This window comes from Manacus vitellinus, unplaced genomic scaffold, assembly GCF_001715985.3.
Source record: "Manacus vitellinus isolate BGI_N305 unplaced genomic scaffold, ASM171598v3 scaffold_13_pilon, whole genome shotgun sequence".
NCBI lineage: Eukaryota > Metazoa > Chordata > Aves > Passeriformes > Pipridae > Manacus > Manacus vitellinus.
In genome coordinates, this window is record NW_021938999.1 from 18411883 (window position 1) to 18435357 (window position 23475).

The 23475-nt window shown below is 40.8% G+C and overlaps 1 protein-coding gene across 9 annotated transcripts in view; it reads right to left on the reverse strand.

Annotated features, from left to right (window-relative positions):
• The window catches only part of CELF2 (CUGBP Elav-like family member 2), a 555113-nt gene that overhangs the window by 69002 nt on the left and 462636 nt on the right, over positions 1 to 23475 (reverse strand). For all 9 annotated transcript variants that reach the window (XM_018068157.2, XM_018068154.2, XM_018068158.2 and 6 more), the window contains 2 exons: positions 9994 to 10042; positions 1340 to 1474 (listed from right to left, as the gene is read on the reverse strand). In XM_018068157.2, coding sequence (XP_017923646.1) covers positions 1340 to 1474; positions 9994 to 10042 — 184 coding nt within the window. The remainder of the gene's footprint in view (positions 1 to 1339; positions 1475 to 9993; positions 10043 to 23475) is intronic.

Below are 23475 nucleotides of genomic sequence, written 5' to 3' on the forward strand. Positions count from 1 at the left end.
CAAAGCATAAATGTAAGTGCATAATTTTCTTGGGGCTCTCTATTTTTTGCCAGAGTGTCTTTGCAACAAGTCCTTATTATTCAGAAGTAGTACAGTAAGTTCTTTCAAACAGTGTCATAAAATATACAAATACCTGCACTTCCCTTGCTGAAATTTATAGGTATTTTAAAGAAACTGGGCAAAACAAAACAAAACAACCCATGCACAAATACTGTGGATCCTATAGCCTACTGGAAACACGTAAATCCAAAAGCAAAGAAAGAATTCTAAATCTATATCCACGTCTATATGCAAAATGGGTGCTATTATTTTTTTCTGTGCCTTTTGAAAATGTAATAAAATGCATAAACTGTGCTTTCTATTTTTTTTTCTATAGAAGTGATGTTTTTCACAGATCCACACTTAAAATTACTTTATGCCCTGTGCCATTAAGTGGCTATGGCAAGTACCACAGCATCCTTCTGCACTGACAGATGGGACTATCCCTATTTTCTTTTCCACTCAGCAACTCTGGCACTGACATTTTGAGAAGGTTCACGGTCTGAGAATAAATTCAGGTCCATATACCGTGGAGTTAATATGCACTCTGGGTCATCAATATAGGTTTATTTTTCTTTTCAATATGTTTTCAGAAGGCCTTTCCCCAAAAGACACTTTTGCACTCAAAAGGGATCACTGGCTATTGAAGTCTGTGCTGCATTTCATTTCCAAGTTCAGGTCGCCCACTTGACCACCCTTGATGGTGCTGCTTAACACCTCTCCCCTGGTTTTTGAGTTGTGGTAGAGGCACAAGATTTGAAATTTCTTTTTACAAACTTTTGTCCAGACAAAGCTCTCAAGTTCAAGCTAACCTCTTTGCTTCTCAGTTACAGCAGACCTATGTTTTGCATATAGTTACAGAAAACACAGGAATGGAGGAGATAGATGGTGCTACAACGTGGGCCAGTTCCCATGACCTTTAAGCGGTCATTTACAGTCCTGACTTCTTTTTCTTTTTATTTTGGCCTTGTGCTACAAAGCAGAAATGGGGTCAGGGAAGCAACTTTGATTTTGTGAGAGCAGAAAACTGAGGGTGTTTTCTCAGGGTGCAAAGGAACCTTTCCAGCTGACAAACAGGGTGATAACACAAGTTAATACGTTGGCACCGAGACCTTTCTGACACTGGAAATAAAAGGTGATAATTTCAGTCACTGTGAAAAGTTCATGTGGATAACTTCATCACGTGGGACGTATTACAGCATAACCTCTCGCTGCAGACAGCGGCTCTGCCTACCTTGGCTGTGACATATAGCTCCCAATTAGCACTTAAGGAAAGAGACTTTACAGGCTGCACACTCACCTCTGCTCAGCCCATCCGGTCCCCGAAGGATTCGGCATTCTTCTATCTGGCCGAACGGAGAAAACATCACCCTGATATCATTCTCATTACACTTCTTCGAAACCATTCCTATGAACAATTTTCTGTCTTCCACAGCTAGAAGATAAAAATAATGAATGAGCAAAGGCCATTTCATCTTTTTCCTGTGATCAATGCTTCATTACCACATCAAACCAAGCTCCAGTCATGTGAGTCTGGCTCTGTAACTGAAGACAAGTCCTAAGGCAAACACTTTATACTTACAACCTCCCTTCCCCCCTTCCACCCCCACCCCAAATATCTCGTTTTTCTTTCTCTCTCTCCTTTTTCTAGTGGTGCTTGCTGTTTATATAACATATTAATTGGCTGTCTTAGTCACTCTGCATACACCTCCCCATAACGGCTTCTAAAAGGAAAGCATCCTCTGTTAGAGGGACTTTTAAAGATATCTTTGCATAGATTCTAATTCAGATAAATTCCCTCACCCCTCTCATGTGTGAAAGAAATCATGATGGAGTGAGGGTGAAGAAGGGATTTTGCATGTAATGATACAAGCTAATGAAAAATATTCCTGACAAATGTTTTGAGAGGGCAGCTCCTATCTGAGCTTTCAATTTCTGCCAACTTAATGCACAGCACTGGAAAGGCAGATGTGCACTGACTGCTCTGGAAAAAGAATGCATTAAATTTTTCTGCTGTTTTTTTTTTTTTTCAGACTGCCACAGCCCTCTCCCCTTCAGGAGGACACAAGGCATATTCCAGGACATCACTTGAAGACCCTCAGATTCATAATGATGCTGAGTTTGCAAAAAATACCCATGAAAAAGGTGCTTTACCTGAAGTATTGGTAGATTATTTCCTGCCTGCACTGTCACCAAAACCAGCACAAGCTGGACTGCTGCAGCAGGACGCACACAGTCCTGTTAATCGAATTCAAATTTACAGGTCTAAAGCTGGGGACTCTTGTCAAAAATGAAAGAGGTCATCAAAACTTAATTCACTCTGGAAAGACTTAAAAATGTTAACGCACCCACCCATCTATATTAAACCAAAAATCTAAAGTGCTTATTATACAGTACATACACCAGTGCTTTCTTCTCCTCTGGAAATGGCATGTAAATCCAATTCCCTGTTAATGAGCAGACTGTCAGGGTTTGTGGGGAAGCAAAGAGAGAAGGAAAGCTTTTCTCCAGAGAGTCTGCACTGCACTTACTTATTTCTATTATTGTGCAAATTATTTTTGTAATGAAGTATTTTCATTTCTGGGCTTACAAAAAAAAAATAATGAATCCTTCCTTGCTCTCCAGCTCTGTCTCCTGTATTAGTATGAGTTTGTCAAATGGAATAAATTGCAGCTGAGGAAGAAGGAACCGCGTCCATTTTTTCTAGGATTTTATTTGTGTTATACTTCAACACTTTCAGTGCATTTAATAATTTCAAGAATAACAAGAAGAGGTTCATGTTTATTGATCATGACAAGTGTTTGAAGTAATTTTCTCCTTAAATTGCTGACTTTAAAAAGTATTTGTAGCTTTTATGCAAGCAAGCACCAAAACTGTGCATTTTTTCAGAATCCAAAACAGAGACCAGCCCCTGCAACCCCAGCTTCTCACTCTAAAAGCTTGCAAGAAAATTGGCGTGAATTTAATACCCAGGGGAAGACGTTTTCCTCAGCAGAGATTCCTCAAGACTGAACATTTTCATTCACACTTTATATTGAGGTTCCACATGCAGGTGAACCCTCCAGAAAGGGTTAAAAAATGATGAATGCACGGGATGAGCCAGTTATGTACAGATCAGGAGCTGAATATGTGTGATTGCAAATAAGACCAACAAGTTGGGATATTTATGTCTTATTATGAAACTTTACATCTGATTCATAATACATAACTGACCTTGATGCTGTTAATAATTATTTTAAGGATGGGAAAACTGAATTGTCTTGCTCACAGCTACAAGAGGAGCCTAGGCAGCCACTTCTGCTGGTGAAAGGATGCCTGTAATTTGGCTTTTTACAATTCCTATACTGCATTGAGCAATCTGTTTGAGGAAGTTCCCTGACCAGCCTGTCCCCTCAACAACAGCCAAAGACTATGGACAGGGTACAGGAGAGGTTTTGAGACCCAGGACCCAGCTGGGCTGCCAGGACTGAGTTTCTCCACACCACAGACTGAGGTCAGGTTGGAGGAAGCCTTGGTGCCAAGCACAGGTGCAAGCATTGCCTTCTGCTCTGTGTTATGAACCTCTTAATTTCTGTCTGTGTGTCAGCTAGTACCAGCCAGTTTAAACTTGGGTTGATTTTAGGCTTGAAATACAGTGTGCAGGTCTACCCTAAGGGTGACTAGGTTCCAACCCTCTTTTAAAAACAGCTGCTGGCTAAGTTGAACAAATGCCTACTTCAGCATCCCAAAGGAGGTCCCTTGGGTCCTGCTTTGGTGCCAGGACAAAGATTCAAACCAAAAAGATTCATATGGAGATCCGAAAGAAATGAGATGCAACCAGAAGGCTTTAATTTTCCAAAGAGTAGCAGGCAACAAACTCCCCACCGGCCTCCTTTGGTTTCGCTGGTAAACCTATAAATATGCCATTTAACTAACATGATTTGCAGGTTTGCTGCTTGAGGGTGATTTTATAGTAAATTAAACATCCAGCTCCTGTGTACTGTACTGTACATCTTAAAAATGCAGATTTCATGAGAATGCTCAGAGTACAGAAAACATATTGATATGATGACGTGCTCTGCATTCAGGGCCATTAGTCAGTGCTGATCAGTGTTGAAGCTTAAGAAAATTGCTATTCTTTTTTTGGCTAGGGGCCCAGAATAAAAAACATTTAAAGTGACAATTGTCAAGATCATAATTACATGTTTTCACTCCATCTGATAGAACATCTGATATTATTAGGCTGAAAGAGTTTTTAACGATATATTCTCATACAGAGAAAGGAATGCTTTTCCACCTCGATAAGACTGACTGCCAGGATCTGTTTCTGCATTTTTGGTCAGCCACTTCTCTCTTTCTGAAATGAATTCTTACCTGTCAGGCAGGCAAGGTTTGAGAATCAAATAGACAATGGGCTGCAAGAAGTGTGGGTCAAGGGGGGTTAGAGGTTAGCAAACTTTGGATCTGGGAAGCCTGAGAATTTTCCTGTGCATGTTGGCTTGCTCCCATGGACTGTAAAATGAGGAGCCCAACATTAAACATGTGATCCAGCCAAGTGTTGAGGTCAGGACAGGTGCTACATGCTGCTAGTTGGGGAAAGGATGGCACTCTAAACCTGTCTCACCTAATTACAGCCAAGAGATCAGTGACTGATCTCACCTCTCCCAGCAATATGGGATGGGCTGTGCCATGGGACTCTATCCCCTGCTACTGACAGTAGATAGGGCTGTTACTTCCAGCCAACCCCCAAATCTTGGTCATCTTGATAACACTAGATGTCCTGAGCTCCAGCTGCAGGGACAGGAGGAATAAATGAGCTTTGAGGGACTGGACAAAGCTTGGGAGCTGCAAGTGCTTTGGGCAATGAGAGCAGATAAGAGGAATGCTGGGGGGGGGAAGGATAACAATGCACAAGGGTCAGCACCTGTGTGCACATATCTCTTAAGCATTTCACTGCTGCTTGTTAACTCTCTCTCCCACATTTGGGGTAGGTTTCAATAATTCAAAATCCATAAAAATCAAATTTTTTTTGGCAAGTGTTTGACATCATTATTTCTGAACCTTGCTCATAGGCTTATTTGAACTTTCTGACTATTTTGCATTGCTGTGTGGGAAGGAAGTAGATACAACCATTTGGAAGCAGCTGGTAGGATGGGGTGGCTGAATATCCCTCCTTGATGGAGCAGAAGCAGCCAGAAGGCCACAGTAAACAAGACCTGAAGTTCTAGTCACAGGAAGGAAGGTGTGAAGCTACACAGCATCTTGATTAACACATTATGGGGTTCACCTTTAATCCATCCCAACATATTAAAAACACAGGTTAGCTGTGCTGCCAGGGCAGTTGGAGTGACATATCCAGTGCTAAGCCTGCTGGATTTGGGGTGGGGTTTCCCAGAATGCAGGAACCCTGTGTGACGAGGTGCAAATACCTGTTTTAAAATGAGATGAGTTGCTCTCATAACTCCATCAAGACTCGCTCTGCCATCACTAGCACAGGTGCCTGGGCACCATGTTTGAGCCCAGAATGCTGCATTAGCCATCCAAGCTTATATGAGATGAAGTCTCTCTCTGCTGGGGGCGGATTTTTTCAAACCGAGCCTCCTGTCTTCTGACAGCACTGCATCCAATGTGCAGAATAACATCCTGAAGGGCCTAATTTTTTAGCTTTACTCAATTTGCTTCAGTAATGAGCACTTCTTGCAGGTTGTATTAGATCGCTTGTGCTAACCCAGGAGAACAGAGCAGTAGAGATTATTTTCTGAATGCTACAAAAGAATTAAACCCTGTAATAATCATGGGAAATCTCCCTAAAGATTTGACAAACATTTCTCTCTTCTAAACCCCTAAAATTCTGAAAAATCAAAATTATAACTCTTTATTATGCATTTCTGAGGAGTCCAGTAAGATAATGAGTACACTTCCTCCCCCATTCCTCCCAGAAGTTGTCTTCTCTTTTGAGCAAATCAATAAACAGGTAATTATGTATAAATGGTGGCTTTTGTAGGTTTTTTTGGTTTCTTTTCCCAGACAGAAGGGAAGAGGGGAAACCAGACTTTTTATCTCTATCTGTAAGCCTGTGAAAACCCCTTGTATACAATCTGTCAAAATCACACCTGGATCTGGAGCTGCCTGCATTAATTATCAACTTTTCTATGTGTTAGTGCTAACATATGGCATTTAATTACTCCCTCCAAATCGGCAAAGTTGTGCCACTTAGAATTTCAAAATTATTTTTCACTAATAAAATAAATAAAAATAAATTATAAGATTTTTCAGCTACCCTCTTCCCTCCTTTTAAAATTTTTTTAAACAGAGAATTTAGTCATTTTCCCTGAATTGGTGCTACTTTGATCCACTTTGGAGCATACTGTCCGTGGGATATGTGCCTGAAAGTACTGACTGTGTTCAAATCCAGATCCAAGACACATTTAAGTATTTGCCAAATTGTAGCATGCTAATGGTCACAGATAACTCAGAGTCAAGCAGTTGTTCATGTGTTCTTTGGCATTAGAGTGCAGGAACCTCCTTTGTTTGAAAAAAGGGAAAATGCCCTTAAAAGGATAAATACTGTGAGTGATTAACAGTTGAGATTAATCTAGTAATGGTGGAGCCCTCAAAGTCAGACTCATGCTTTTCTGGAAGATAAACAAAACTTTGTAGATAGGTTAAAACAACCACCTAGCACAGAGGTGGTCAGACTAGACCTACTGGGTGATCAGACCAGAACACACTACAAAATTCATCATCTGAAAATTTTTCAGAGGTGTTACATTTCTCAACAATAAGAAGCTTTTCAAAATACTCCTGGGTAGGCAAATTAATTAGATCTAAAGGCAAGTCTTGCCCCATCAACTCTAGCTGCTAAAAGCTTGATGGAAGAAATTAAGCTTTGCTTCATCTGCACGAGCAGAGAAATGACTCGGACATGTTGTACCCAGGGAAGGAATCACTGGGACAGGTATCTCAGAGAAGATGTGTCTGCCCCATCCCTGGAAGTGTTCAAGGCCAGGTTGGACAGGGCTCTGAGCAACCTGGTCTAGGTTAGTAACGTGTGGGCAGGAGGTGTCTCTTCCATACCCATCTCCCAGTTTCCACGAGGTGAGCTCGGTCCTTGGTGCTAAGGGACAGTGATGAACATATCTAAGGACAGGAAGAGTGATGGAGAAGGAGGAGCATTTCACCCTGGTATACTCTGGCTTGGATGCTCATTCAAACCTTTTTAGCAAGGGATTCATTGCAGGGAGGAGACATATCACACAGGAAATACTGTTCTTTGGAAACCTCTGTAAGTTGAATGAGAGGACGTAATCCTCCTCCCTGTGGAACTTGAACAGGTCTATCAATCCTTCACAAACATGTACAAGCTCAGAAGAATTGTAGTGAGTGTTTAACTTCTCCTGCATATCTGTCTACAAGATATCTGGAAATTTTGACCAAGAGAATTTTATTAACCTCTTCGAAAATGGAGTAACACCACTTCACCTACAAAATGTACTGAGATCCTCCCATGACTCAGAAATCAAAGGGTTTCAAGTATTCCTCAAAAGCTCAAACACCACAGATCATGAAAACCAAGATGCCTTGGCATGTCTTCTTTCTTTTCCCCTTTGAACTTACCAATCTGGTTGAAGAGGTACAGTTTACAATTTGCTGTTGGCATGGATGATATACCTCCTCAGATGGATAGCCTGAGGCATATGGAAAACACATGCCAAACAAGTCTCTACATCCCCCATGCTGCTGTTCTTTCTCTTTCTGGATCTCCAAGCTGCTTGCAAACTGTTACCTACTCCATGGACCCCACGCCTACACCCTGTCTTTCTGAGGAGCAGAAATACTGCATCACTGCAGTATTAGCTTGCCTTCTGTTTCTCCAGTCAATTAAAAAAAAAATAGTTAACCACCCCTAGAACATGCCTATCAGAAGTTCCTACACCCTCTAGGAGTCTAAATTTAAAAAGGTTTTTAATTTGACAATTGGAACCTCTGATCTGACAATTTATTTTCCCCAAAATACAAAAAAGGCAAGAAAAAAAAAGGGAAAAAAGACAATCCCTCATGATTTTCATGCTTGGAGTAGGTGCCAGAAAATAAGAGAGTATTCCCACAGTGCAGACAGGAGTTTCATGCAGATAACCCTGGACTAACAGCAGCAGCCAGGAGCTAATGTACCCTGCTTTTCAAGCAGGTGCTACTTGCAGAGTAAGACAGAATTTGCACAATTCCCCATAGTGTTTTGCCAATATGTTCAATCTCCTTTAGAAGGAAACACTTCAGACAATGAACAAGTAACTCACTGGGAGTCAATTTTGGCCCACTGCCTCTTATTTTTCCAATTTACCTAGGAAATTGAGGTGAAATTTGTCTTTGAAAGAAGAACTCATAGAGGCTACACTTAGTTGAGAGGGTTCAGACCAGTGTTCCTGTGCCTAAGGGATAATTGTGCCCACTTCTAGCACTAAATATCATGGTCTGGAGTTTGGATTCAAACAGCAACATTCTCCTGGACTGCAGTGGGCCCTGAAACGTTCAGTCCTTCTGCCCATGCTGGTGCCGTGGCCTCTATTCTGAGCATTCGAAAACAGCAAGAAATCACTGCTAAAACCTATTAGGAAAAGGTTCTTCACCCAGAGGGTGGGAGTGTGCATTGAATCAGGCTCCCCAGGGAAGCATTCATGGCACCAAGCCCATCAAAGCTCAATGAGCATTTGAACAACACTCTCAGGCACGTGGTGTAATTTTTGGGACTGTCCCTGTGCAGGGCCAGAAGTCAGATTTTGATGATCCTGATTCTAACCTGAGAGAGAGAACACCCCTCCCTTACAAATGGGTAAGGGCTCATATTTCCTGTGCTCATGGCTACTTTTGTTTGGAAAGTTGTTATAATGGGAAACCTAGCATAATGTGAAGTTTTAATTTCATTCCAAACTTCCTAATCCTTGGAGGAGCCCGAAAAAGGGTTGCACTACAATTAGCTAAAAAAGAAGCCTTAAAAAAAGCCTTGCAGAGAGATTTAGAGCCCAATCATAATTTACATTTGCAGGTATGTAGATCTCTGAGTGCACGGCTTCTGCCCTGATTACTAATTAATGAGGTGCAAAGATGCCTGTTGGAGGAACCAGCTCTGATTATGTGGGCCTTATGGGAAAATGAAGCTCTTGCAATCTAAGAAGGCAGATGATATCTTTAACATATATTTTAGAAAATTACAGGAACAAATCAAGGGGCAAAATATACACATGTATATATTTTTAAAGAATCACACCCAGCCAGGTTGCGCTACCATTCGATTATCTTATTTCCTTGAATATATAAACCTGGCATGTTTAATAGATTTAAAATGCTGTCTGTTTTGCATGTCATATACATCCACTTAGACGGTACCCTGGTATTCCAAATGGATATTACTGTCTTTATAGCATTCATTTTTCAATCGTTGAGAGGAATAAGTATACAGAGAACTGCAAAGTGGGTTTCCCAGTTCATAATGAAGCATATGATTAAAACCTAAATTTGGCTCGGATTCAGAACAGCATCATTCTATAAAAAGGTAGTTTAGGCAAATGTTTAAGGCTGATCATCTGCTTTCATAGTTTGTTAACACAGGAGTGGTTTTTTGTTTCCTTTATTTTTAAATTTCACCAGTAAAATTTCATCTCCATCTTATCAATACCAGGCGCTCCCACATCACCTTGCTGTTAGGAGAAACCAAGGGAGAGATGGATGCAGTGAGGTGGGTCGTGACATACAGGAGGTACAAGGAAGACCCTTTTTGAGAACATTTCCTTCCTTCTTTAAAGCAGAAGATAAAAGGGAGTTCAGAGCAGCTCAATACCTTCCCCAACACACCAGGTGGAGCGAAACTACCTCATATAATTTTCACCACACAAGCACTAAAGCAAAACCTCTCACAATGTTGTGCTTGCTTTAGTTTAGAGAGAGTCACAATTAAGTAAAAATAAATTAAACACGTACCATTTGACTTTTCACTATCTGCGGGTTTCATCTGAATAGGATGATGCATCTAAAAACAAAAATGAAAGAGAGTAAGGCAGGTTGGATAGTCATAAGAAATCAAGAATCATGTTTAATTATATAAATTCAAAATAACACTCTATTATAGGCTTTTAAGAAAAAATAAAATGGTAAAGGAACATTTTATAACCAGGAAGATTAAAAAAAAAAATAGATCACTGGGCCCACAGGACTCCTATAAATCTTTAATTTGCTGTATCTAGTTTCAGAAGACCTCTAAAGTTACAGCCCTCATTAGTTTATGGCATGCTTGGTTTCTGTTTTACCAACTTTTTTTTTCCTCGAGCTCAACCACTGCCAAAACCAAGATGAAATTTTCAAGTAATTTAAGAACTAGCAAGCATTTAAAACGTACTCAGAGGACTTGAGTTTGACAAATGAACTTTGCTTGTAATTAAAAAAAGCATGCTAATTCTTTCAGGAATGAAGAGGAAGATAATCTTGTTTCTTACAATAGCTTCCTATAACTGTTCAGTATTTCATCTTTTTGTTTTAGGATACATGATACATTCATTCATAAAGCTTCCACCACAACATGGAACAATTCTGGCTTCCATAAAAACTCCTAATCCTTTTTCCTTTTCAACCTCTTCCTCCATTCATGTCCCTCCTACTGCAAAGGAAATCTACCCCTGTGTGCAGCATTCCGTGCTGAACATCTCACAGCATCCTAATGGTGTGTCCTCAGCTTTCTCTACTACATGCTGCTGCTCCCACACTGAATTGTTGATAACTCCAACAAAATTTTTACAAATGGTGCTTTTGTTCTTTCAGGAATAGCAACACCACAGCAGTTGAGCTCCCTCTGATCAAGGTGTGTGGCTTTACCATGGACATTGGTTATAGCCAGCCACATGGCCACTGTGGTGCACTCAGGGAAATTTTGTTACAGGTTCTCAAAAGCCTTCAGAACTGACCTCACATTGATATTCAATATGTGAAATTTTTAAGCTTGCAAAAAAACCCACTTTTATTTTCTTTCATAGGCTCTGTATAGTTGCTGAGATTTGACTGCACAAACCTTCCAGCAGCAGCAGGGCCACTGCTTTTTCTCTCCTCAGCAATTCCTTACCAATTCACGTGAGCAGATAAATAAATGTATGCTCTATCTGCTTTAGTATCATTTTTCAGTGCAGCAGAGCTGAGTATTGCCTGAAAATGTCAGAGGCAATTCCGTTTTTCTAAATAAAAGACTACTATGACAAACTTTGGGAAACAAAAACAGCTGAGCAGGAGAGAACATCCATGCCCTCATATCAAACGTGCTTTCAAAGCAGCACAGAAACCCAAATCTGTATTGCTTTTGGTGGAGCCACTTAGCCTCCAGGGAAAAAGATGCTGGATTCTTTAGAAAATATAAAGTATAGCTGTGAATGTTTCTGTAAGATTTACTCAAAGTCCAGAATGCTCCCTGGCCCTGCAAATCAATGCGTTGCCTGCGCTGCTTGCAAACTCCCCACTGTGCCTTAAGGAAAAGGCAAAGCCACAAGGTAGATGTAGTCACCAGGATGCATAAATTTGCTTCAATTTTAACAATTCTGTTCTCTTTGAATCATTCATTTCCTAAATGGACCTTAATAGCCCAGCACTTTTCTGCCACTCTTATTCGATCAAATTTATAGGAAAAAGGGAACTTCTATCGTACTCTGTCTTTAGTGCTTAATATTTATCCTGAAATCAACAATACATTGGGCACTGCAGGAGACTTAAAATTCATGGGAATGTGATGCAGTATGGCCACTCAGCAATCAAAAAGAGAAAGAAGAAAAAAAGTGTAACTTGCTCCATGAGCCCGCTGAAGGTTACTGATGTCTCTGAGGAGCAATGGAATGGTGAAAAAATAGAGGAAAGAAAGGTAAGTATTGTAAATTCAGGAATATGCAGATTATAACAGAAAAACCCAACCCAAATTCAGGCCTTTTGTAGACAAAGAATCTATCGCTCTTTATAGCTGCATTTATATGCTCCAAAGAGGAGATATTTTAAATAAAGGCAATTCTAACAATGTTAAAAACCTCTCACTTCTGAACTTCTCAAACTGTCTGAACTACAGAAGCCAACTTTAGACTGAATTCATGTGAAGAAGTTGTTTTTGCAGCCCACAGTCATAACATAAAGATCAGTGTTACCCAACAAACACATTTATTGCACCTGAAATTGTCCTCTTCTGTTACACATAATTACCCCAAGTTCATTAAGTCAGTAATCTGGTACATTCACGAAGCAAGAGGCAAGATTTAACAGGATGCTTCAGCTGGGTTTCTACTTGATTTCAAAGGTTCCTGCTGAAAAGTCATGCTCCAAACTCCCTTCACACCAGCAAGTTGAATTTGGGAGCGATGCTGTTGTGCTTAAAATTATATAGATGCAAAATCAACAAAAGATCCAGCTCAGACCTGGAGAGTTTAAACTACAGAACACCCTGGAAAAAATAGATGCGATACACAAACCTGGCTTCAGTGGAAGAGGAAGGTGGAAAAATACCTTCCTGACAGTTTCCTAACATGAGAGGGCTCATGTTGAAGCTTGTTTAACCCTGACCATCACCAATTGATACGTTAACAACCTTTAACACTAGATTCAATAAAACATGCCATTTATAACCTGAAATGGGTTTTACAGAGTCACTGGTTCGCATCTCATTATTAAACTCATTGCTGACCTCTAGAGACAACTGCCGTGACAATACATATTATAAGCTCTCTACCCATAAAATATTTAAAGGTAGGTGTAAAAAAGAAAGGAAAAGAAAAGAAAAGAATGACTCTCAAAGAAGTGTGCAGTGAATAAGAAAATTAAAGGGGCAGAGACAAAAGCTAAATAGGTACTATCCTTTCACTCTACAATGAGCAAAAGAGAAAATAATCTGTGCGTTTTATATCTTCCTTGTATAACTGCAGGCTATAAAAATAATAAAATAGCTGCGCTTTCCCAGGCCCTCCAAAAGATTATAGATGATATAAACCTGTTTCAAATTAGATGCCACTCACTAGAATCATGTCATCTACTGAAATGAAGGATTTCATGTCTTATCAGAAACCTGTTATTGCAGCTATACATCACTTATGATCTCAAGGTAAGTGGTTTCTCAGTATGTCATGCTGTCACACAGAACAACAGGAAGCATTTTCTTCTTTGCTTGAAAAAATCTTTGTTTAAGAAAGCACAGTATTTATGAATGCACAGTTGCAATTAACAAATGGGCAAGAGTAAGAAAAATAACCGCAGCAAATACTTTACAGACTTGAACACTACCCTGTGCTCAGACCATACAGTAAAAAGAGAACAACACAGCTCTCAGGCAAGTTCTTTCTGAGCATGGGCAGCTTCCCCTGGCAAGCACTGTGCACAGGGATATCACACCCAGGCTGGAGTATGGGCTGTAAGGAACAACATCTCCTTGTCAATATTATAGAGAGCTCACAGTTGGGCAGCAAGTACAGCACAACCTTACCTTTCCTACAGGCACTCTCTGTCCATAGGTCTCAAAACACACTGTGCCACTGTTTCACAACTGAGAGCAGGCAAGTGCCTGTTGCCCAAGGTTGCTGGTGCCTTGTGGCAGTGCTGGCAGCAAAATAGGGGCTTCATTGCTCTAACAGAGCCCACCTGAAGCCAGAGGCCAAGCAGATCACCACATCTCCTTGGGCACATCCCAAGCAGGGGTGCTGATGGTCCACAGGAATCAAAAAGGCAGAGAAACAGTTGTCAAACATTAAATCCTGAAAATCCCCTAAAATCAATGAGAATCTGGCTGCTGGCAATGTCCAGGGCAGCAGCAGGACCACGCCATGGCCTAGAATTACAATGGAATAGTTACCTCTTTTTCTTTTTTTCCCCTCTTTTTCCTGAGTACATCCCACTATATGTAACTTCATCAGATAAAAAACCACAGCAGAACAACCCAAAACTTCTCAAGGCACACACCCTCTCCAGTTTTAGAGCCTCAAACTCATCTTTTCAGCCACAATAATGCTTCCTATTTACATTCTTGTCAAAGCCATGTGACATCTGCATGGGAGAAAACAAGCCGGCTAAGAGTCTATTTCTGGCAAAAATATTGCAAGGAAATTAGATTAACCTGGGTGGAATTCTATCTGGGAATTTGGAGTCTGTCGTGGTGATTAAGTCATCATTTCTGTCAGATTACTCTAATCGGCTGTCAAATACGATTCCACAACCCCATCTGTAACTTGGCATCCTTGTTATTCAGTTGATGTTACCTTCTGTATACAAAACAAACACCAAACAAGGAGATGTGTGCAGTCTAGCATTTAGCAGAGTCATTAGCTGTGATTACTATTGTGTGCTTGCACATTGCACGAGGCGATCAAGGTATGGTTTGTTTTGTTTAGTCAGGAGATGTTTCAAATCAGGTGTAATCTTTACCCTGAAGTGCTAAGGGTGAGTGGGGAAGAACTGTCTCCAAGCATGGATGAGGATGGGATTGGTATGGTCCAAGTTGCCATCAAGTCACCTGCAACTGCTTAAATCTCCTTTTGGAGTTGTCAGTATATTTGGTGGAAAGGCTTTTGGGCACCTGCTTTCCATCTGTTTTCTGAAGAGAAATGGGCATTCAGATGTTCTGGGTGGGCTAAAGACTTCCTGAGAGCAGTAATTTCTGTGAGTGAAGCAAGGTTTGTAGGAGGAGGAGGTTGGCACTGTAAATTATCTGTATTGGCTGGTTTAATAAGAGGTATTTTGTTAAACATGTGAGCATGTTAGTCTTACAGAGGACTTTAGTGATTAAAAGCAGGAGCTGCTTTTCAGTGAAGATGAAGGAGCTGATGGGCTCAATTTGCTGCAGCTGTGTTGGGTCTGTGAAATTTGGGTACCTTCAGCACCTCTGAAACTCTAGCCACATAATTAGACTATGAATACTCATTACTTTATGGTCTGTTGCAAAAACACCTTCATACATCCATTAGCAGCTTTTATTCTCCACTCCTGTCACTGCAGATGTGCCTTGCTCCTGTGATTCCTCATGCCTTGAGGAAAGAAAACCACTTGGCAACAAAGGACTTGGAATGCATGTAAGCCTGCCCACACCTTCACCCAGCTCAATATGGCACTGAAAGACCACTGCAAAGACCTCTGAAGTTAAGCACAGTGTGACTTTAAACCACCAGAGTTGAGGGGATGTGTGTGGACAATGTTATATCTGACCCCTCACTGCTTACCATTCCTCTCATCATCTTTCTATAACCTTTTAAAGCTACCAGAAGATTTCTAGAGCTCTTAGCCCTTTTCAGACCTGTCCCTTTCCTCTCTTGCCTGTCATCTGCCCTGGCTATAAGTTTCTAGCCATGACCCAGCTCAGTTTGTCCCTTACCTGTCACTCTCACAAACCACACTGCAGGGAAACACAACCCAGAATGGAGCTAAACTTTCACCCAAGCAAAGGGTAAATTTGAAGAACTTGGGTTACTTGGGTAATATCCAAACCAAACAGAAAGCAATAGGATTAAATGATGACAGCTTGCATGTATCTTGTCATTTCTAGCACTTTGGGACTTCTCCTTGCTGGCATTAATCACTGTTGAAGCCAAAGGGGACTTCTTTCATATTTTCTACCTCTCAGAATTGTAAAATGTCAGGAGAGAATGTGGGAGAGAAAGAAAGAGATGTCAGACCTTAATTAAACCCTAATATTCTTCTTGGGGGTAGGATTATAAATCCAGAGACTTTTTGAAATCAATAGAAGAACCAAAGAGAAAGAAAATATCAAGGAGCAGCAGGGAGAGGCTGAGGGCACAGGAGAAGAAATGCACCTAAAGAGGTACCAGCATGAAAGCCAGCTGGAAAAAATTATGTTCTTCATCTAACTCTGGTCTGGAAATGAATTCAAACCTTTCTCCAAGCTCCTGATCTAATTAGTGAGTGCAGCTTAATTAGACCAGCAGTCCAAGGAAAAACCGCATCTCTACTTGCCAGGCTCCTGAGCACCTTCACTGAGTCTGGAAGTCAGGAAGGCATGTATTGACCTACCAAAGGACTGGGGGAAGAAGAGAAAATGGTCCATAAGCACCAGAGAATTAAATGATTTTCAGTGTCTTCAGAGGTCATTGTTTTTCTGGATTATTATGTGCAGATACCTCTACACATACCCCCCAGCCCCTCATTTCAGCTTCTAGCTCCCCAGTTTTTCTGTAGGATCTTTTCAGAGAAGCTCTTAAACACATTTCTCACAACACTTCATTGCCAACTGGTTTTGCTTTTCTAAACCCTTGTGACTCACAAGTAATACTAGTTTCCCAGAACTGAAAGAGGTATATTTTCCTATCAAAAAGAACTGTTTAGAATGACTTCTCTAGGGTCAAACTAACTTGAATTACGCAGTCAATATCTGGCTACAGCTTCAGGGAACTTCTCTGGGAACCAGGGACAGTCTCTAAGGCCAAATAAATACTTGTGAATAAAAGAGGCAAGGGACTGCTCTCTGGCTCTTAAAAGAAGTGGCATGGCACAGCTTGCATTTATGCAGCCATACTTCTCCTTCCTCTCGAAACAGGATGTCCTTGTCCATAGTGCCTAGTGGGAACAGTGTCTAGCCCATGTTATTCCCCAGGTATGCCCAGGCAGGAAAGCGCTAACCAGCACCATGCTCCTGCTTGCTTCACCAGCACAGGCAGAGCTTTGGATTCCCACTACTGGTTGGAGTAATTTACCTTAGTTTATTCACGGGTAAAAGCAGGACAAATGTGCATCCATCACATAGACTCTCACAAATAAATGTAATGCAGTTGCTGTAACTGCCTGACTGATGGCATAGCTAGAAGATTGTTTGCTGTCATCCTTTCATAAATCCCAATTTAGGGGATTTAAGCTGTGTTAGGTATTCACACAATTTCTGTAGTAGAAAAATGTGGTCAGTTACTTGGCCTCCTAGATTACTGTCAGACATATATATATAAATATATATGCATATTTTGGAGAGAGAGAAAGGGGGGGGGGAGGGAAGGAGGAAGGGAGAGAAGCAAGAGAAAATGAATATTGCTGGTGGGTGCCAAATATAGTTCATGCAGTAATGCATAACATCATTATTTTCTATTTAGAGCACAGAAACAAGCATATAGCTTGCTTAAAACAAGTCGTTTCTTTTACTGGAGAACACTAAAACCGCTGAAATTCAATGGCTTTTGGAAGCTTTCCAACTCAGTCATTTGCAATCCACTACACTCTGTGGTTCAAATTCAAGTTAAATTAAACATTAGTTAGAGAGACTAAAAACTAAGCTGTGCTTTAAAATAATATTAAAAATTTAAAAATAATAGAAATAATAATAAGAATAGAAGTAATAATACTAATACTAATACTAATAATTCATCTAGTGATCCCCTTCCATAGTCACCCCCACATCCTGCTGTTCCTCCTGTACATTTACTAATTAGGCTGTAACACTCGGTCTCCTTTAAAAGTTGTATCCTCATATAGAAATTAAAAAGTTGGATGTCTTAGAAGAAATTCTCTTCCTAATGTACAAATAGCTAGTGTTGCTCGGTTAGCAGTTCTCCTCCATTTATTTAATCCCTTCATTTCTTACCTCCCACACTTATGGCAACAACTCCAAGAGACAAGTGAGCCAAACAGAGTGGAGATAAAGAACAGGAGATATGGCCAAAAATTGTCTCTTCAAAATCACTTGGAAAGCAAAGTGATTAACTATCTTATCTTCGAACAAATGAGGCTTCACAGAACCTATTCAATCCTAAAAATAGACATTAAGTGGGATTCTATACCTTGTTGGGAATAATGCCTTGGGGATATTTCATATCATCCATGCTTAAAAAGCAAATCCATTAGACAACTGAGCAAAACATGAGATATTATTTTAACAGCAAGAGTTATCCATCTCATCTGCAGAGGCAATAACTTCTGTTGACATTATGCCAATTGAAGTTTGCGTGCCAACGGGGTGGGGCAGGAAGACAACAAAAGTCTCTCCGTGACATTAATTGCCTGGGTTTTAACACCCATCCGAGGCAACTGCAAGGAGCAAAAATTCCTGCCCAGGTTTCTGAGCGGAAAACGAAGCGCGGCGAGGCGGCGGTTTGCCCAGTGCCACGCAGGGAAGCACTGCATGGGCCGGAATGACGATCCGAAGGGAGGGAGCCAAGCTGTCCGCACCACATCAGAGCCTGAGCTCCTCACGCTCTAATTGATTCCTCTCCTAACACCACTGCAAGGTACTTACCGCCGCTATCTCTTCTCGGCAGAAAGGAAGGTAATGGGGGAAAAAGGCATGGAGGCTATATGTGATTCATCTGGAGTTATTCCACAACTGAAGCACAGTGTCTCAATCCAAAAATCTTGTCATTTTATCATCAGATACAGGTAAGACATTAATTAGCGTGTGTACTCCACACAAGCATATTTTTTTTACAGTATTACTCCCTGGATACCCTACTCAAGAGGTAACATAAGAACTCGAAGCAGTGATCCAGGGCTGCTGCAGCAACCAAATGCCAGCCAAGCCGTTGTGCGTTTGGGATCTCAGCTAATAACTAATGCAGCCCTGTGCTGCATCGGGTGGATTTGCCCAGCATGACCTAAGATGCCACGACTTAATTCCCAGCATGACACAAGCCTTCCAGTCAATGTCCCACTGGACATGACTCAAGTGTTCTGAAGCCGTACTTTCTTCCACCTCCCTAGTTGGGTGTTTATTTCCTAAAGTCAACAGGACTTTAGGACTCAAAAAGTGTCCTTCAAATCTAAGAACACTCCCTTGCCCCACATCAGTATTTGGAAAACAGAGCCAGAGCAAAGCCAAAATGCGCTACCTATTAACTCATCTTTTGCGAGAAGTCCTCTCACCTCCCATGGGAATTAAACAAAGGTCCCTCAACCATCCCAAAAGGAGAAGGCAGCAAAGTAAGAGTTTGTGCTTACTTGGGTGGTCTGCAGAGGCAGATTTCACATTTCTTCTCCCAGAAAAAGTCAGATTTCCCTGTTTAGGAACCACTGACTCCTGAGGGCATATTCAGTGACTTTTGCCCTTCTCAGAATCTGTGAAGGCTCAAGACAGTGTTCCCATTTTAAAAAAGACCTCTCTGCTGCCAAATGGAAATATTCGAGTAGCTCAGTCTGCGGTCACCATTTTAGGGTGCTAAGCTTCGAGCCTGGTCCACAGGAAACCACTCCCTTTCTATGTAAAACCCTCTGACTTCGCATCAACATCCAGGATGATTTTTACAAACTTGTGAGGAAAACAAAGCAATTCTCTACCCTCTCCTTCTTCTCCCCCCAAAATACCATCCCAACAAAAAATGAAATAAATTCTCTTTCAGGCTACCAATGACCGTAGAGAAATTTAGTTTAAATGGAAGGTTTTTAAAAACATGCAATAGCTTTTGTAATGCAAAGCACAAACTCGTTTCTCAGTGAGGCCAAGGCTACCAGGATATTAAATGCTTGTTTTGCACAAGTTTTATTTTAAGATTTACGCCGTTCTGTGCTTGCATGTACTGTCTGCTCTGTGAACTCTGCTCTGGGAAAACACCATGTGATTATGCTCATCAATATCCTCTACCTTTGCCAAGTTAAAATTCAGGAAATAGCCCTTTAAAAGAGATGACTAAGAACAGCAACATTTCAGAAAGGCAAGAAAGTACAGTCAGGAGCTTCTCTGTTTCTTTCACAGCGTTATCTCATCTACACTTATCTTCTCAATTTTTTGCTTTCACTTAATAAGAGAGAAATCACCCTCAGCCACTCCCCCAGTTTCACATCACAGATTTTTCTGTTCATTTACTAAGTGGATCTTCTGCCTGACTCTTTCTGCAGCATGGAAGGTCACCTTGATCCAACAACGCACTTGGGCTCCTCTTCTGACAGAAACTAGAGTCTATTATTTGGTACAAAACTCAGATTCTAGGCTACAGGAATTTTTTTTTTTTATGTAAAGCTTTTTTAAAGTTCTGTTGGAAGGCTTTCCTATTTGCATTACAATGTACTAGCAAGAACATCTTATAGCTAAAAAGTGTGATTGAGGTAAGTCTGAAATAAGCCCCCAAAGCATCAAAATTATAACTTCTATTAAAATTCTACCTTTTAAATTAGAGCAAAGGGTACAACATACAGAGTAGGCACTGATGATGTGGGGCTGCTGCTGTTTTCACTTTTAGCAAAGGGGCAGAAAAGTTCTAAGTTTGGAATATATCTCTTGATTCACAATTCCCACCCCTCCAGAAGGCAGAAAGCAATCAAATTCCCCCCTGTTACCAAAAAACAGACCAATCCAGATTTCTTTAAAGGGCAGATATGACCCTCAAACTACTTGTCAACACGCATGCCTCTAAATCTTGCAGGGAATAGCCAAAGCATTCAGGTAGAAAAGAGGTTTAGAATGAAGATGTCAAAAATCCTACTCTCCTGACTGAGATCAGCTGGGATAAGTAGTACAGTTTTATTGTTGAACCAGCAGAGCCATAATATTTTACGCCAAATGAGGATATGGCTCATAAATTCTATTTAAGCTCTCTATGAGCTGAAGTTACAGGAATTTTCCACGACTATCCAGTATCAGCATCCAAATAAAAGCTCTCAGTGTTATGCCAATACTCTGCAGTGGCAAAATAATCTGGCTGTGGAGAGAGAATGAAAAAGATACCTTGATATTCGATCCATCTATGAAAACAGAATGACACTGCAGTCTCCAGCCACAAGGATACACAAACACACACTGTCCACACCAAAATATGAACCTCTAGTTGTGTATACGTACAAACAACAGTAAGAATCACGTCAAGCAACCATGTTATTTTTAACCACCCTTTGTATGAACTCACTCTTTAATTTTTTAGCATCTCTGTAGCTAATGTACTCTGCTAGTGCTTTCTTTGGGATAAGGAAAGTGGTTTGTACTCAAACTAAACACACACAGTATATATTTATAGTGCTAATCTTTAGGAATTCTAAGGTATTTGAATGTTTCTGTCAATAGGTGTTTGGGAAGTTAAACAAACAAAAAATAAATGGACAACATTAGCAGCAACATATATTTTTGAAGAGTCAGTACCAGCTGGCTGTGGTGTTTGGATCAAGCTGTGATTAGTAAAAGGGATGGCATCAGGAACAGTAAGTCAAAAACCAACCTGCCTCCACCCATCTGAACCAGCATCTGACCCCAAACGTGAACCTTAATGTTTGTGTCCAGAGACAGGGTCCCTTGGTTCTCTTGAAAAAAGCAACAATATGCTTCATTTAGCGACTATAAATGTCAGTAAGGGAAAAGCTGTCTTCCCTTACTTATTCTTTTCTGCTACTCAATTAGAAGTTTTCTCCACGTTGTGCCCCATGAGCAACATCTTTATGTGCGACTTGCCTAAAGGTCAAAGAAATCTCTTTGCAGAGATGGCTTCGGGTGGAACAGCTGGAGGCCACGGAGAGCTAGCAGGAAGGTCCTCTGATAAAACCAACTGAGCTAAAAGCTCTTACAACCATTCATCCTACCTGCTCCAAAGGTAGCATTTAGAGCTATTGGGAAGTCTTGAACTCCTGGTTTCTTGGCATATGCTATTTTTTCTGAGAGAGGCTAATGCAGCCTGAGGGCTGTTGCAGTGCCAGCAAAGCTAGCAGAGGGCAAGGAAAGCACAGGGGAAGAGGAATGGGTGCAGAAAAGAAATTTCCCCAGTGTCACACTCTCTATTTTTGGCTCTCATGTCAACAGGGAGGAAGACAAGTGGCAGACATGAGGGCTGTCAGCTATCAGGCCACTTTTAAACTGGGATAAACCCATGTCATTCTTTGCAAAATGAAAAGGGTCACAAGAGGCAAGGGACATGCCTGCCTGAGCAACCCTCAGAGCCCTCCAGACACAAGTGTATAAGCACGGCACTTAGACTGGTTGAAGCTCTTACTTAGCAAGATCTTTCTTTTTGGCTAATCATATATTTTTGCACAAATAGGAGTATTCTATATTCACACAAGCATAGCAATTTCCTTCACTTCTTAGCAATTGGAGAAATGAGAGATGAAATAATCCAGTAGCTCATCTTGAACGACTTAATGCCAGAACAGGATTACTGCCTATGCCATATTTTCTAATACTTTCCTACCCCAACCCCCCATAAGGATTGGGATTTAACTTTGTTTCCTTTAGAAGATTATTCTAATTGAACAGATACTGTTTATTTTTTTCCTGATACTTGATCTAAGCTTTATTTCACCTCTTATGATGGTAAATCCTCAGTTCTCTGTACAATCAAAAATAATTCCCATTTATCACTGGCATTTGGGCAGTACTTGGCCCTGAAGGAAATAAATGCACCATCTACATGGATGCTGCTGTGGATGCTTGGTGAGGTACTCCCACAACAGCACTTATCCTCTCTGTATTCTTTGCAATATCTGAAATGAACATACTGTATAATAACACAGCACATTTTCCTCCAAGGTATTGTCAGGAATTTGCCACAAAATAATATTAGTTGCTGCCTGGTGGATACTTGCTTAAGTGATGGTCTAGAAAACAAACTCCCTTCAATCATTTGAGCCATTCACAGCTGAATGGAAATATAAAGGTATCACATCCCTCGCATCTCTGCATGAGGCTTTAATTCCTCTGAGAGATCCTGGCAGTGGTAAGGAACACCGGAGTGTTGTGTTTATTTTCATGGTGGCATTGCAAGCTTCAGTTATGGAGGTTATCTGAATTTCAGTTTATAGAGCCATAGAATGGTTTGGGTTGGAAGGGACCTTAAGGCTCATCTCATTCCAACCCCCCTGCCATGGGCAGGGATACGTTCCACTAGACCAGGCTGCTCCGAGTTCTTAGTTTAAAACTAATCTTATGCTATGATTAGTGCCTTGTTTTCCACAATCTTACTTTCCTCAAAGCAGAATCCAATGTTCTCTATCTTGAAATCAGTGATAAGGCTCTATTCATGCTTTCTTAAAGATCGTTACAGACTTCTAATTATTCCTTTCAGACATGAGCTTCGTTTTCAGTTTCTTTCTCCGTTTCTTTTTTTCCTGTGATTCTCCTTCAGAAGAGAAAATTTCCACTCGCTGCAACTTGTAATGTTTGCAAGTGGGAATGGGTGAGCATTCCTAGGATGAATGACAGAGGCAGTGTATTAATGAGATTCCCTGTTAAATTGCAAATTCCATTTGCAAAGAAGCAAAGTTGCTTATTGTAACCCCTGCTTGCGTATCCCCCCTTCCGCAACGGCCGATAGCCCATCTCTGAGCTACAATAGAGTGAGAGATGGGATTGACTGCAGACTGCTTTAATGCCACTCTTAATGACAACTTGTGAAGATCAGGAAGTTGTCAGAATCAGATATCAGCAAAAGCTCCAGCTTGCTTTGTGAAGTCAGTCTGAATTAATTAATGGGTAGCTTTCCTTTGATATTGCTTTGATATTTGGCTGCAGCTGGATAAAAATCAACCACAAAGGAAGCTACATTTTGTTTACCA